Here is a 16,192-nt window from a genome sequence, read left to right on the forward strand (position 1 = left end):
ATGCCAGTCCACATGCACCATCCAATTTGACTTGACTCTTAAAAAATAAAAAAAAGGAGAAAAAAGGGCAGGGAGACATGGAGAGAAATACATACACGCATTAACAAGAGATTCCAGAAAGCACCAGGTTCAAGTTGAAAGCAAAAAAAAAATAAAAAAATTAGAGCATGCATATAAATCTTTGGGAATGGCTTCTGTTGAAAACATATATGGTTTATTCTACATTTTTATAAGCTATTTTCACCTTGTTTTTATTTTTTATTTTTATGGAACAACAGAGGAAAACAGGAGAGGAAAAGCGAAGAAAAATTGTATAACAAACAAACAAAAACAAAACAAAAACCCAGAACTAAATCAACACTGAAGTAAGCACAAGAAATCACAATGTGATAGAAGTCACGGTTGCTTTTATCTCTACTTGAATTGAGTACAATACAAATAGAAACTCGGAGTTCTTTTAAGGAGTGCAGCGTTGTAATGCTAGTCCTAGTACACAGGTAATATCTAGTACATTCTAGTATACCAGCTGTTAAAGGTATTGTAAAACACAGGTTAACCCCTCGCTGCCTGCTCTACAGGCCAGCTTTCTTAGAATTTATACAATGGCTAAAGGTCGAGATCAAAGTGGGATTTATAACATTTTCCACTGAGTGAGGTTTCAATTTTTTTTGGTTAGGGATCAGAACATATTAATTAATGCTTGCTTAACTGCTTCTATGAATGATGTGCTGTGTGTGATGCATCACCGGAGTATGCTGGTGTTTGCTGTAAGCCGTGTGTGTACTACTGTTGCACCAACCTTGAAGCTAAATAATGAAAAATGGTATTAGTCAGGCGGCTTAGGACCAGATTTGAGGAGAAATGGGACACGCCGGACAAAAGCACCAACATTTTTCCACTTCTCCATCACTATAGGTTTAAATTTTTGGTATAGGAGCCACTTCATCAAGATTGTGGATCGGAGATGGCAGCCATATAAAGTCTATGAGAACCGATATATCTTTCAAGCCACTTAGAAGGTCAATCTTGGGGTCAAAATCTACATTTTCTGAGTCAAGGAATTATTTAAAGCTATTGAGAATATCACTAGATGACTCACTGTAAATAATTTGTTGATCAAGATCTGACATGAGATGAAAGCTTTCCCTTGATTTTATTTCGCAGTCAACCCAGGATTCCCTGCTGCAGCACTTGAAGCGAGTTGCCTACCAGTCTGTGTGAAAATTAACTTGATCAAATAATCATCTAGTGATATTCTCAATAGCTTTAAATGATTCCTTGACCCAGAAAATGTATATTTTGACACCAAGATTGACCTTCTAAGTGGCTTGGAAGATATAGCGTTTCTCATAGATTTTATATGGATGCCATCTCCGATCCACAATCTTGATGAAGTGGCTCCTACCAAAAATTGAAACCTATGGTGATAGAGAGCATGTAGAAAAAAAGTATGGTGCTTTTATCCGGCGTGTCCCCTTTATTCAGCTAAGCCGCCTGACTATATAATATGTTGTGTTTGAGGTCCATGTCCACTGGAGTTTTAAAAATGAGTGCGTGGGTGGATTATGTGGGGGGGAGGGGAGGCAGTGTTGGTAAGGGTCAGTGTTGTGGGGGGGCTGCGGTCAAACACACACACTTAGAAAACTTTCACACACTCATTTACAAACACACACTTCCTGGCGGGGAGAGCGCGTCGCGTCGCGGGGCGGTTTGATTGGACGCTCTACTTCTTCCTGTAGTTGCCGAGCTGGATGGCGGAGCGGTCGAAGACGCAGCGGAAGGTGATTGGCTGGACTTCCCAGTAAGGAACGGGGTTGCTGAACAGGCTGATGCCAGAGTACATGGCCTTCTTGTGGTTGAGGCCTGGAGGACAGAAGTCCCCTGTTCCCACAGCAGCAATCTTGTTGGCGTGGAGGTAGACCACCTAGAGAAGAAGAGATTTAAATAATCACAACCTCTGGTCACTGAGTGGGACGTGCATGGCAATCATGTTCCAGAATCCAGCAGATAAAGAAGATAATCATAAGCCACCAAATGAATAATAACAGCCCAGGAAAGCCATTTTTTTTTTCTCTTTGGGATGTTTAACTGAAAACATTTGGAAAAGGACTTCCTGCACACCAATTGCAGTTATAATAGTTTTGGATTTTTCATAAGTTTTAGTTTTAATTTCGTTGTGAATTTTTGTTTTCGAATTCAGTTAGTTTTAGTTAGTTTTTAGAGTGAGTTTGCTAGTTTTAGTGTAGTATTTTTTAATTTTTTAAATGCTTTAGTTTTAGTTTAGTTTTTGTTAGTTTTAGTGTTTTGTAATGGGGTATTTGTTGGGTGGGAGATTAAAAGAGGTCACAGAAAATTTTGCTTTTATTTCCTTTGTCTGATCCATCTTCATTATGTATGAAAAAAGTTGACAAAGACGAAAACGAAGGACATTTTCACTATAATTTTAGTTAGTTTTGTAACCACACAATACAGTTTCAGTTAATTATCATTATAATGCAACCTTTAACCCTTAAAACAAAGTCTGAAATCTCAAAAAAGCCTTTAAAGAAGTGAGGACCAAAGTTATAATAGTTTTTGATTTTTCATTAGTTTTAGTTTTAATTTCGTTGCGAATTTTTGTTTTCAAATTCAGTTAGTTTTAGTTCGTTTTTAGAGTGAGTTTGCTAGTTTTAGTTTAGTTTTTATTTTTTGAAAATGCTTAGTTTTAGTTTAGTTTTTATTAGTTTTAGTGTTAGTTTTAGTTTTTTTGTAATGGGTATGTGCCTTTATTTCCTTTGGTTTATCATGCTTAAAAACAACTAGGAGTTGAGAAGTACAGTTTAAAGAAGCATATAGTTTAAGAAGCATATAAAACAGAAGCACATAAAAAGCATACATGAACACAAGGGTGGCTAAAAACAACCTGCGGCTGAGCATTGTGTTTTAGCACAGTGGCTCATTATGCAGGACTGAGGGGGATGAGAAGGATCCTTGAAATAATACAAAAGAAGGGAAGTGCCACGGACTCACTGGGACAGACAATATAATGCTAATTACACATTTCAAAGCTGCTTGATCCAGAAAACACCAAACTAAACATGGAGCATTGTACACACAGCACTTTGAGTTGCATTTATATGTATGAAAAGCGCTATATAAATAAAGTTTGATTGATTGATTGATTGATGGAGAAAAGTTCTAATGATTTACAATTGCCATCGTATACAATGGACCAGGCATAGGACAGAAGACAAAGAAGAAAAAAAGCTAAAAATATTTTTAAAAAGTGCAAAACAAAGCACCTCATTAAGTCCCTCTGGGGAGTTTTATAAAAGCCCAACTGGACTCTTTGTCCTCTCTTTGAGGAAGCTTAACCTTCTGCTATTATGTCATTTTATAGTTGCTTTTATAGGCTCACACTCAATTTTGTGTTCTTTTGATTTCTTACAAAACTGCTTGTTTTATTCAAATATCCTCATATTCAAACAGTTCATTATTCTGAGCCAGAAGGCACAGCATATTACAACCAATAATGACAATTTATTGGTAGGTGGTGACCTCTAGTCGCTTTAGTAATTATAAATATTGAGAAGAAAGCATTAATAGTGATGATGTAGTATAAAGAGCAACAAAGTCCACATGGCATGGAGGTTAGGTGGATGGATTGGTAAAAAAAGTACCCGGGAATATTACCCAGGAGACCTTTGTTTTGTCCTGTATGAAACCACAAGTTTGATCTTATTTAAAGCAGCTATTCTCAACCTTGGGGTCGGGATCCCAGTTGGGGTCGTTTTTTGTGTCTTTTTAGGTCATTTTGTGTCTTTTTTTGATCATTTTGTGGTCAATTTGTGCCTTTTTTGGTCATTTTGTTTTGTTTGTCAGTCAGCGGGGGTCACGGACAACATGCATGTTAAATTGGGGGTTGCGACTCAAAAAGGTTGAGAACTACTGATTTAAAGTAATGTGTAATCTAACTTGTTAGTTAACTTCTGTATGTAACATTAGAACTAAGAATTAGTTTTCTTTCAACCCAAACACAATCTTTTTTCTTAACTTAACCAAGTCGGTTTAATGCCTAAATGTAACCAAGTACTTCTGTTCCACAAACTTAACCACATGTTTAAAACCCTCCCAAGTTTCACAACATTAAATAGAACAATCATAGTTTATAGTGTAATTAATGTGAGTTGCGTTGTCTTTTGGTACATCCTGTTACTAATATCACTACTATCACAAAATCTGTACTGGAAGAAATACAGTTCTGCACAGCAACTACTGGGAGCAATTTCTCCAAACAACTTTCTTCCCGTACTTAGGTTTGTTATGGCTGCTGAGACCATTAAAATGTACAGTTGGTGCACACAAAATACACCTGTCAACCATCTTTTTGCTGTTAAAGTGCCGCAGTTTAGGTTTTATGGGGAGGGGATGGAAGCAGCAGCTACTTCGCCTTGAGAAGCCTAATGAAATGATGATGTTAAAGGGCCTTAAATCAGGTCTGTTTATAGTCCCCCCTACTGCCAAAATCTGGAACATTATAGTATGACAGGCTACCAACACTCTACTCCATAAACACACTAAATGAATCCACATGACTTTTGTTATGGACGCCTTGGTTGACTTGTAATCGGACAGTGTGAACCTAAACAAACCAAATGCAAAAAATGCAACAAAGTCAATTTTTCCAGCATGGTTCGGCCCAGAGAATATGAGTTGTGTGTAAAGTAAAATGAGAAACATAACTACAATGCTCATGCAGAGTTAATTTGCTGGAACTAAATGGGTGCAATAACAATCTTCCTGTGATCATGGTGGGGATCGCTGGGATATACAAAAACAGTAATTATAACGGTAAATGGAAGCAGTGTGTACCTGGATGTACTTGTGGTCGGGCAGGCCAGCAGGGACGCTGGTCAGAGCGTTGTTGTCCAGGTGCAGCTCCCTCAGATGGGGGACGTTAGCCAGGGTGCCATTATCCACAGAGCTGATCTCGTTGTAGCTCAGACCCAGCCTGCAAGGGAAATCAGCAAGAAGATGAGGCATCGAGATGTGGAAATGTGGCAAAACAAGGAACACAAATTGCACAAGTGGGGAAAAAGATGGTGAGTTTGTCTCCTTAGCTAATAGTCTGAGCTGCGGAAATGAGGGAACCTGGTCTCACAGGAATCCGTGAAATAGCCACGGATTCGCTTAACTCAAAATAGGTCATTTTGTGTCTTTTTTTGGTCATTTTGTGGTCAATTTGTGCATTTTTTGGTCATTTTGTTTCTTTTTTGGGTCATTTTGTGTCTTTTTAGGTCATTTTGTTTCTTTTTTGGGTTATTTTGTGTCTTTTTAGGTCATTTTGTTTCTTTTTTGGGTCATTTTGTGTCTTTTTTGGATAATTTTGTGGTCATTTTGTTTCTGTTTTGGTCATTTTGTTTCTTTTTTGGGTCATTTTGTGTCTTTTTAGGTCATTTTGTGTCTTTTTTTGGTCATTTTGTGGTCAATTTGTGTCTTTTTTGGTCATTTTGTGTCTTTTCTGGTCATTTTGTGTCTTTTTTGCTCATTTTGTTTACGCGGAATCACTCAAATTTCCGTGAAACTGACACGGATTTCGCTACAATGCAAGTTAATATTTGTTCCTATTCGTTTGTTCCAAGTCACGTGACTTTCAAGGTCCCGGCGGTCAGAACAAAAAACATGGCGGACAGTTCTCTCATTTTTAGTGAAAAAAATCAATATTTTGACTTAGTTTCTGCATAAAAATGGATTTTGATCACATTTCTAGCAAGAAATATATGTTTTATTTTCTAAATATTCAGTCAGTGAATGTACATAATCACTTTGTATGTTGGAATAGCCACGGGATATGACTGGCATTAACTTGCATTGTAGTGAAATCCGTGTCAGCTTCACGGAAATTTGAGTGATTCCGTGGCTATTCCACGGATTCCTGTGAGACCAGGTTCAATGAGGATACTGAAAAGAATCTCCATCTGTCATTGTGGCCTTTACTTTCCCCAGACGACTTCTTAATTAAGAAAACAAAGACCATCCCTCGCTCATGTTGTCTCAACATACTCTCCTCATGACGCATCAAAGCCTCTTTGTTCTCGTTTGGTATGTCGTCTTTGGCTCAATATGAGCCGTGATCTCATAAACACAGTGAATCCACATTTTATGAGCAAACCGGTTATTTTCATTATCCAAAAACTACTGTTTAGGCCTTAAGTTCTGTTATACAGTAGATCCGTTAAACTGGTAATACCAGATCTGGTGTTCCAAATAAAGCTAATATGTGTCAACCATGAAGCATGAAAACATGAGACAGCCAGAAAAACTGTGAGAGAACATAAACAGAATGAGAAATGCATGTTTTCATGTTTCCAGAGGGGCGTTTTAAGACTTTTGGAAGATGAAATAACACAAAAAAATGCAACCTGCTAAATACAGTCAAGTGTTTTGCCATGAAGACATTCAAATTTGGTAACATTATCCTCCATAAGTAGTTAGAAACAGCTGTGTAACTGACATTTCTTCCTACATAAACTCCCTGAAGTGAAAGCCGAGTTTATAATTAGTAAAAAGCACCTTGCAAAATTCAATACAGTCAGGTTTTTTTCCTGCTACAATCATCATTAGTTTTATATCAGGCTTTCAATCCAGAGCCCTGGTTCTCATTTTTAAAATTGTGGTTTTTACTTTTTTCCACAAGACTGAGCCATCTTTTCATGTTTGCTTTATAGGCAAATCCGTGCACATTTACTCGTTTCCACTATGGTAATTTCTGTTTTATTATGGAAAAATAAAAATTGACGATGCTGCTTAAAACAAAACAACAACAAAAATTAAAACAGTGGCATTATTAAAACAAACTAGCATTTAACGGATCAAATTTCTAAAGATGTATAAATATTTGGACCAGAAAAGAAACAAAATGACCAAAAAAAGGAAACGAAATGACCAAAAAAGACACAAAATGACAAAAAAAAGACACAAAATGACAAAAAAAGACACAAAATGACCAAAAAAAGACACAAAATGACTAAAAAAAGACACAAAAGGACCAAAAAAGACACAAAATGATCAAAAAAGAAACAAAATGACCAAAAAAGACACAAATTGACCAAAAAAAGACACAAATTGACCAAAAAAGACACAAAAGGACCAAAAAAAGACACAAAATGACTAAAAAAAGACACAAATTGACCACAAAATGATAAAAAAAGACATAAAATGACCTAAAAAGACACAAAATGACCAAAAAAGACACAAAATGACCAAAAAAAGACACAGAATAACTAAAAAAAGACACAGAATGACCAAAAAATGCAAAAAAAGGAAACAAAATGACCAAAAAAAGACATAAAATGACCTACAAAGACATAAAATGAACAAAAAAAGTAATTAAGTGAATCATAAATCATAATGTGTATTACTTGGCGAGGTTCTTCAGGCCCTTCAGGCTGTTAGCGGACAGTTTGGTGATCTTGTTCCCGTCCAGGTGGAGCTCAGAGAGAGAGCTGGGCAGACCTGGCAACCCAAAACACAAAGATTACCACAAAATGATGACAAGAAACATCTAACTTACTATCTTATTTTACATTACGGAGCCACTTTTATGTAAAAACAAAACTTGAAACGTTAAACTTCTGCTCAAAAAGAACAGATTAGTGATGAAGGAGTGGCAGTTCCCGAGTCTATTAAGTATCATTTTACCAGAAATGTTCCCACACTTAAATCAGCAGTACAGTCTGTGTGTTTTTTCACATTGAGTCCATTGTTTCGCTGCTGTCTTCAATCCAAGCATGCATTCTTTTGATGGTTGTTTCTGGCTGACCCTGTCTGACTGGATTCAATCTGGATTCAGTCGCATTATTTGTGGAAATAGATGTTTGGGGGGAGTATTCAGATCTCTTACTTAAGTAAAAGTACTAATACCACCTACCTTTGGGGACTTCTGTGATGTTCGTGTCTGCAATGCGAATGTAAGAAACTCTTTTCAGGTCAGCGAAAGCGTTGGCCTCAACTCCTGCACTCTTCAGAGGGTTGGAGCCGAGCTCTGCAAAAAAAAAGAAGAAGAAAAAAAAAAGAATTGTAAGCCCGAACGGAAAGAAAGAGAACAGCAGTAAAGCATCACGTCTATGAAGTTAATTCCTGTCCTGGTGTGTTACGGGAACATCGAGCTGAGTCATGAATAAACAAAGTCTTGGCCAAGAGAAAAGCTAGTTGTGTGTTTTCCACGCCACATCCTTTTCATTTGTCACACATTATAATTCTCTTATCGCTGCATTTTAAAGTGATTGAATCCACACTTGTGAGATTTACTTCAGCAATGACAGAATGACACTTTAATTTGTGGAACGGGAAATTAGAGATAAGTTATGACAAGCAGAGGAAAAGAAGCAGGAAGGAGGATGAGGGAGAAATAATCTCAGCAGACATATGCTGTGTTAGCATGTTATCATGCATTAGCAGCTGGTACAGTCTGCAGCAGGATCATCACTTCCACATTGGAAATCTTCCCCTCTGCTCCCGTTCCAAAATCAAATTTACCATTCCCATGCAAGTACCCACTTGAATAACAAACAAAATTACTTTTATTCATCCTGTGGAAGAGTTTTGACCCGAGGCAGGTTGTGTGTTTGCAGCAAGTGTTTTGCCATGAAGACATTCAAATTTGGTAAGATTATCTTCCATAAGTAGTTAGAAACAGCTGTGTAACTGACATTTCTTCCTACATAAACTCCCTGAAGTGAAAGCCGAGTTAATAATTAGTAAAAAGCACCTTGCAAAATTCAATACAGTCAGGTTTTTTTTCTGCTACAATCATCATCACTTTTATATCAGGCGTTCAATCCAGAGCCCTGGTTCTCATTTTTAAAATTGTGGTTTTTACTTTTTTTCCACAAGACTCAGCCATCTTTTCATGTTTGCTTTATGGGCAAATCCATGCAAATTTACTGGTTTCCACTATAGTCATTTCTGTTTTATTATGGAAAAATAAAAATTGATGATGCTGCTTAAAACAAAACAACAACAAAAATTAAAACAGTGGCATTATTATAGCAAACTAGCGTTTAACGGGTCAAATTTCTAAAGGATGAAGGAGAAATAATCTCAGCAGACATATGCTGTGTTATCATGTTATCATGCATTAGCAGGATCATCACTTCCACATTGGAGATCTTCCCCTCTGCTCCCGTTCCAAAATCAAATTTACCATTCCCATGCAAGTACCCACTTGAATAACACACACAATGACTTTTATTCATTCTGTGGAAGAGTTTTGACCCGAGGCAGGTTGTGTGTTTGCAAAACATTCACCCGTCGACTTGGGTGAATTATTGGCCTCGGAAAATCTGGAGCACCACCAAGATTATGTAGATCAGCGGTTCCCAAACTTTTTCAGCCGTGCACCCCCTTCTATGTCCCAACTGCCCCAATCCCCCACACCTTCAAAAAAAACAAAATGCAATAAGATTTTATATAGCCATATTAAAGGTGGAGGCAGAAAGCAGATCAGTTGGGAAAATGTTATAATATTTTGAGCTGCGTTGAACAAAAATTGCTGCAAATTTAAATGAGCGTGGTGCTAACACAACCCGTCATCATACCACAGGCTGGAAAAATGATACAAGAACAAGAAGATAACTTCTTCTACGCTTCATTATAAGATCAAAAACAACCAAAAAATAGATGCAGAAATGACCAAAGATGACACAAAATTATCAAAATAGACACAAATTGACCAAAAATACATGTAAAAATGACCAAACAACCAAAAAATAGATGCAAAATTGACCAAAATAGATGCAAAAATGACCAAAGATGACACAAAATTATCAAAATAGACACAAATTGACCAAAAATACATGTAAAAATTACCAAACAACCAAAAAATAGATGCAAAATTGACCAAAATAGATGCAAAAATGACCAAAGATGACACAAAATTATCAAAATAGACACAAATTGACCAAAAATACATGTAAAAATTACAAAAACAACCAAAAAATAGATGCAAAATTGACCAAATTAGATGCAAAAATGAACAATAAATGACACAAAATTGAATAGCCTGTATTTATTAATTAATTAATTAATAACACGTCTTTATTGTGTGGGGGTAAAAAATGTAATTGTGTCATTATCAGACCGCCATTACATTTTTCATCTCACGCACCCCCAGGGGTCCACGCACCACACTTTGGGAATCCCTGATGTAGATGAATATATTTAAATGCATTCCCGAGTCATCAACATTGAACAAATGCTAGAAGAAGTTCGTTTTTTTCAGAAAATTGCTAGAAAACTCAGCACTGACTGTGGAAATAGTTTCTTTAAAACGCTGGTTTCACTCCATGTAAATGTTTTCATCACTGGACTGTAAAGTCCTGCTGCTGAAAAACAAAACCTCACACCTCTTTAACCTGACCTGACACAGCAGATGATCTGTTTCAGAGAAGCAGTCACTGGAAATTGTTTTGGAAAAAATACTTGGCAGGTGATTGGAGGAACCATCTGTCTATCACGGAGAGGAGCGAAAACAGATTTTATGCAAAAACAAATCCTTCAGTGCTGTTTTTAGCCGTTTTATTGAATAAATCAGGTTTATAGATTCAGATTCAGATGGTGTAGTCGGTCATCCTGACTCTTTAGGAGCGGCCATTGTTGTTTTTGAATGAACAGACGCCTCTCTGTGTCATTACAGACAGTTAAACCACACAGAAAGCTGCCAATAGTTCCTCTCTGGATGCTTACACGTCAAATAACGTGTTTGTGTCTGAACCGCCGGTGGTCCAGACGTGTAATCTGGAGCGGTGGTGGAAGAACTATTCAGATCTCTACCTTTAGTAAAAGGACGGATAACACACTGCACTGCAACAAAAGCCAACTTGTGTTTTTTGGCCTAAAACAGTGATTTAAGTTGGTAAAACTTGGAAATATAAATTATTGACATTTAGAGCAATAATGTAAGTTAGCACAACAAAGGAAGCCAGTTGTCTGCTCAAAAACAAGTTGGTGAGTTGTTGTTACTTATATCTTTAAGTTGGGGTTCACAACAAGGGACAATAGTTCTGATAACTCTTATTTCTTTGTTGTGAAATGAGGGAAAGCGGTGAAATTCATTAGCGAAAGCTAGCGGCTAACTGATGCTAGCGGCTAACTGATGCTAGCGGCCAACTGATGCTAGTGTTTAAAGTCAAATCACTTTAAATTGATCATGTCTTTCTTGTTAGATCTCGCCCTGAATAGTAACTAAAGCTATCAGCTAAATGTAGTGGAGTAGTTGGAGTAAAAAGTACAATATTTGCCTCAAAATGTAGTGAAGTGGAAGTATAAAGTTACATAAAACTGAAAATACTTGAGTAAATATTCTTAGTTACATTCCACCTATGATCTGCGAACCTGGTCTCACAGGAATCCGTGGAATAGCCACGGATTCGCTTAACTCAAATTTCCGTGAAACTGACACGGATTTCGCTACAATGCAAGTTAATGACAGTCATATCCCGTGGCTATTCCATGGATATTTGTTCCTATTGGTTTGTTCCAAGTCACGTGACTTTCAAGGTCCCGGCGGTCAGAACAAAAAACATGTCGGACAGTTCCCTCATTTTTAGTGAAAAAAAATCAATATTTTGACTTAGTTTCTGCATAAAAATGGATTTTGATCACATTTCTAGCGAGAAATATATGTTTTATTTTCTAAATATTCACTCAGTGAATGTACATAATCACTTTGTATGTTGGAATAGCCACGGGATATGACTGGCATTAACTTGCATTGTAGCGAAATCCGTGTCAGTTTCATGGAAATTTGAGTGATTCCGTGACTATTTCACGGATTCCTGTGAGACCAGGTTGGATCTGGAGATGCAGATATAGAATCCAGCTGTTTGTGCTGATCTTCAACCTGCTTGCCATCCACATAAATACGCACATTTTTTTAAAAAATTCTAAAAGCGATGTTGCTTCCGTACCCATGACGATGATCTGGGCCATGGCCTGGAAGGAGGACTTCTTGATCTTGGTGATCTCGTTCTCGTGGATGCGCAGCTCCTGCAGGCTCCTGGGCATGTTGGCCGGCACGTCCTTCAGCATGTTCTTCGACAGGTAGAGGCGCTGCAGCTTGGTCAGAGGGCTCAGGGCCTTGGCGTGGATGATGGTGATCTTGTTGTTCACCAGGATCAGAGCCTGCAGGGAGAGGAGGGAGACTCTGGGGTTAAATATTGTTTATTGAAGAGCTTTTTTTACTGTTTTATCTCCTCCGTCTGGAGTCTTTGCAGCTGTTTTTCTGTCTGCACTTAACCCATAAGAACCCACACCCAGTTATCCATAAAGGAAAGTTATGGGGGATATATCACCGTTAGTAATTTTATGTTTATATTATGATTAGTAATTTTGTGTCTTTTTTTTTAGTAATTTTGTCTTTTTTGTGTCATTTTGTGTCCTTTTTTAAGAAAGTTTGTGTCTTTTGGGGTCATTTTGTGTCTTTTTTAAGTCATTTTGTGTGTCTTTTTTGTGCCTTTTTTAAGTTATTTAGTTCCTGTCATTGTGTGTCTTTTATTTTTTAGTAATTTTGGTCCTCCTGCCTCCAGTGGCCCCCAGGTAATTTGGGTTTGAGACTCTGTTCTAGAATATTTAAATCAGGGGTCTCAAACTTAAATGACCTGGGGGCCGTATCAAAATCACCAAAAAAAAGACTCAAGATTACTAAAAAAAAAGACACAAAATGACAGAAAAAAACCCTGAAATTACTTGAAAAAGACACAAAATGAGCAAAAAAAAAAAAGACACAAAATGACCAAAAAGAGACACAGAATTACCAAAAAAGACACAAAATTATTTTTTTAAAAGACACAAAATGACCAAAAAAGACACAAAATTACTAAAAAAAAGACACAAAATGACCAAAAAAGACACATAATTATTAAAAAAAAGACACACAATGACTGAAAACACTAAATTACTTAAAAAAGACACAAAATGACTTTAAAATACACAGAATTACCAAAAAAAAAGACACAAAATTACCAAAAAAAGTAGTTAAAGGGACCTTCCACACACAACACTGTAAAGAGCCATTCATATAAAACTCACATTAAACTTTCATATCAAGGTGGGGGCCACAAAATATCGTCACGAGGGCCACAATTGGCCCGTGGGCCGCGAGTTTGAGACCCCTGATTTAAAGTGTTTGTTACATGGGTGTCACCGTGGGTTCTTATGGGTTAAACTCTCATCACTGTTTAGAATTCAACTGTTATGGAATCTGAACTTTATTTTGTGGCTTTTCACTGTTCCGCTCAAACATTTCCTGCAACAAATGCACCATGGGACAGTTAAAAAATCTGCACTTTCCAGATGTGATTCTCTGAAAACAAGACATGAGTTTGCAGCTGTTTGAACCAGGTGTCTGTGCTGTCAAGACGGAGGTCCAAGTTCAAGTACAAATCTCCCAAATGCATATTCAGAGGAAGAGGCAGACATAAGGCAATGTGAAGTATGTGGTGCATTTCCTTGAGAGGCCAGTTAGATTAGAGTGGAAACAGCTCTGTCAGGTATTTATTGGGAGTGTGAAGGCCTTCGGGTGAATAGTTTCCCTGCACCTGGTGACTGGGGGAGTGCAGGATATATACGTATGGAGGAAGATGAAGAAAGTTTGGGTTCGAATTAAAATGGTTACGTCCTTGTTAGTCTAGACGGATTTCAGAATAAAGGCCTCCTATAAGAAGTGAGGAGCATTTATGGGTACAAGTCAGGAACCGGCCTACCTTACATATCTCAAGGGTGCTGAGTCCAAAAAAAAATGGTTCCCAAGCGAAATTTTGAGTTTTTGACCTTCTAATTTGTATCAAATGGCCACCAAATTGCCCATCTTGCTCAGTCGTTGGACCATTTCCCCTTAGTTTTATTGTAAGTAGGCAATCAAAGATGAGGAAATTAAGTTTCTGGATCTATAGTCTAGAGTCAGAGCAAGGATATAGTGGAGGCTCAGTGTCTTTTTTATGTATATATATATGCAAAATACCAACTGGAACATTTAAAAGTGATATTGATTGAATATTTATGTCAGCCTTAAAAAAATGACACAAATAATGCTTAATTTCACCTTAAAAGTTGGTATTTTGCACATATATATATAAATACATAAAAAAGACACTGAGCCTCCAATATATCCTTGCTCTGACTCTAGACTATAGATCCAGAAACTTAATTTCCTCATCTTTGATTGCCTACTTACAAAAAAACTTGGGGAAATGGTCCAACGACCAACGGCCACCATTTTGATATGCAAATGAGAAGGTCAAAAACTCAAAATTTCGCTTGGAAACCATTTTTTTTGGATTCAGCACCCTTGAAATAAGTAAAGTAGGCCAGTTCCTGACTTGTACCCATAAATGCTCCTCACTTTCACTTTTTGGACAATTCCGTCTAGACTATGTCTCCATGATGTTTGACGGTCAGTTTAAACTGCATACTGAGGACTTAACGGCTCTACGATATATTTTTCCATTTCCATTAGAGTGGAAACAGCTCTGTCAGGTATTTATTGGGAGTGTGAAGGCGTGAGGCTGCAAGGCCTTCGGGTGAATAGTTTCCCTGCACCTGGTGACTGGGGGAGTGCAGGATGAAGAAAGTTTGGGTTCAGGAGGTGAAGTGGGGTTCATGTTTTTTAGAATGATAAATTGCTCTTGGGGCGGTAATATTTTACAGTATGTTACACAAAAGTGTGACTCCTCGTTTCAAAGAAATGAAGGCGGAACGAACCGGGAACAACCTCATAGTTAATGAATCATCAAAACAACTGCCCAGAGGTTTGAAACTAATTTGAAAATCTCCAAAATTACACAATTTCTCATGCACAGAAACTGCAAAAACAGGAAAGATTGTCAGATTTTGAAATTGCAGGAGTTTTTTTGAATGAATCATACTTGGCGTACGCTTCAATATATCCTTAAAATAGTGATATTTAATCAAATTGACTTTAATCTACATTTCTCATTTAAAATTCTACCAAAAATAAACCGTGTACACCAATTAGATCCTGTAAAAATCATTAAATTCTGCACTCTTCAGCACAACTAGGAAGCCATGACAGACTTGGCTGAGAACAACAGTCACGAGACAAAAATTCAGTAAATCTTCAGCTGAACTGCAGACTGTTTACATGGAGCAGAGAGGAGAGGGAGGTTTAAAGTAGAGGTTGTAAAAATGTAAATTGTTCAACATGTGTAGCCTCAATTTCACCTCCAATTGGCAATTGGTAACACTTGGACAAATGTTCCATTTAAAATCATTATTTTAAAATATTTTTTAGAGAAATTTAACATGTGTTCTAAAAATTGTGTTCATTAAAATGTTTTCCAAATGAAGTATTATTTTACACTGCATACGTGTGCATATATTATTATTATATTTTATATGCAATGTCACATGAAGTTGCACACCTTTAATATGATATGCAAATCCTGACTTTGACAAATGTTCCATATATGGACTCAATTTAAAATCATTATTTTAGAATATTATTTAGAGAAATTTAACTTGTTTTTTCTTTTTTGGATGATTTGTGGCATTATAACTGTGTTATTCTGCACAAAATATAGATATATTTTCCACTTCTAGCTATGTTTGTGATGTTTCCATGAAGCTGCAGAACTTATGTATTGCAGTGAAAAACAAGGCCACAGTGAGAAAAAAGTGAAAAAATGTCCTGAAACTGTTTTGGGGCTCAAAGGGCTGAGAACAAGATATAACTTGAGTAATTGAGACATGAAGCGTTGCAGCAGGAAGTGAAGTGTCTCTTACATGCAGTCCTTTGAGGTTCTTGAAGTCGTTCTCCTTGATCTCTGTGATCTTGTTGTTCTGCAGGTCCAGCAGGGTGGTGTCGTCCGGGATGTCCCCAGGAACCACCTTCAGACCTGAACACAAAGGTTCATGACACATTGTTTAATCAGAAGGGTCTGATGCAATAAATCCACCAGAGTGATGAATAATGGGGAAAGTTTGAGGTGATTCTGGTTAACCACAGTCTGACCTCGACAGGAAACGGATATTTAATGGTTACGTCCTTGTCTCCATGATGTTTGACAGTCAGTTTAAACTGCATACTGAGGACTTAACGGCTCTACGATATATTTTCTTATAGTTCTTACTTTAAAACAATGAACCCAAAATCCTCCGTTTAGATGATTTCCCTTGAGAGATATTTGTAATTGTG

General features: G+C 37.2%; 1 protein-coding gene across 2 annotated transcripts in view; it reads right to left on the bottom strand.

Annotated features, from left to right (window-relative positions):
• Positions 1-1,394: 1,394 nt before the first annotated feature.
• The window catches only part of dcn (decorin), a 32,884-nt gene continuing 18,086 nt past the window's right edge, over positions 1,395-16,192 (bottom strand). For both annotated transcript variants that reach the window (XM_059326107.1, XM_059326106.1), the window contains 6 exons: positions 15,781-15,893; positions 11,949-12,162; positions 7,910-8,023; positions 7,401-7,494; positions 4,852-4,990; positions 1,395-1,924 (listed from right to left, as the gene is read on the bottom strand). In XM_059326107.1, the coding sequence (XP_059182090.1) occupies positions 1,724-1,924; positions 4,852-4,990; positions 7,401-7,494; positions 7,910-8,023; positions 11,949-12,162; positions 15,781-15,893 (875 nt within the window). In that variant the 3' untranslated portion in view covers positions 1,395-1,723. The remainder of the gene's footprint in view (positions 1,925-4,851; positions 4,991-7,400; positions 7,495-7,909; positions 8,024-11,948; positions 12,163-15,780; positions 15,894-16,192) is intronic.

The sequence above is a fragment of the Centropristis striata genome, chromosome 22, assembly GCF_030273125.1.
Source record: "Centropristis striata isolate RG_2023a ecotype Rhode Island chromosome 22, C.striata_1.0, whole genome shotgun sequence".
Lineage (NCBI taxonomy): Eukaryota > Metazoa > Chordata > Actinopteri > Perciformes > Serranidae > Centropristis > Centropristis striata.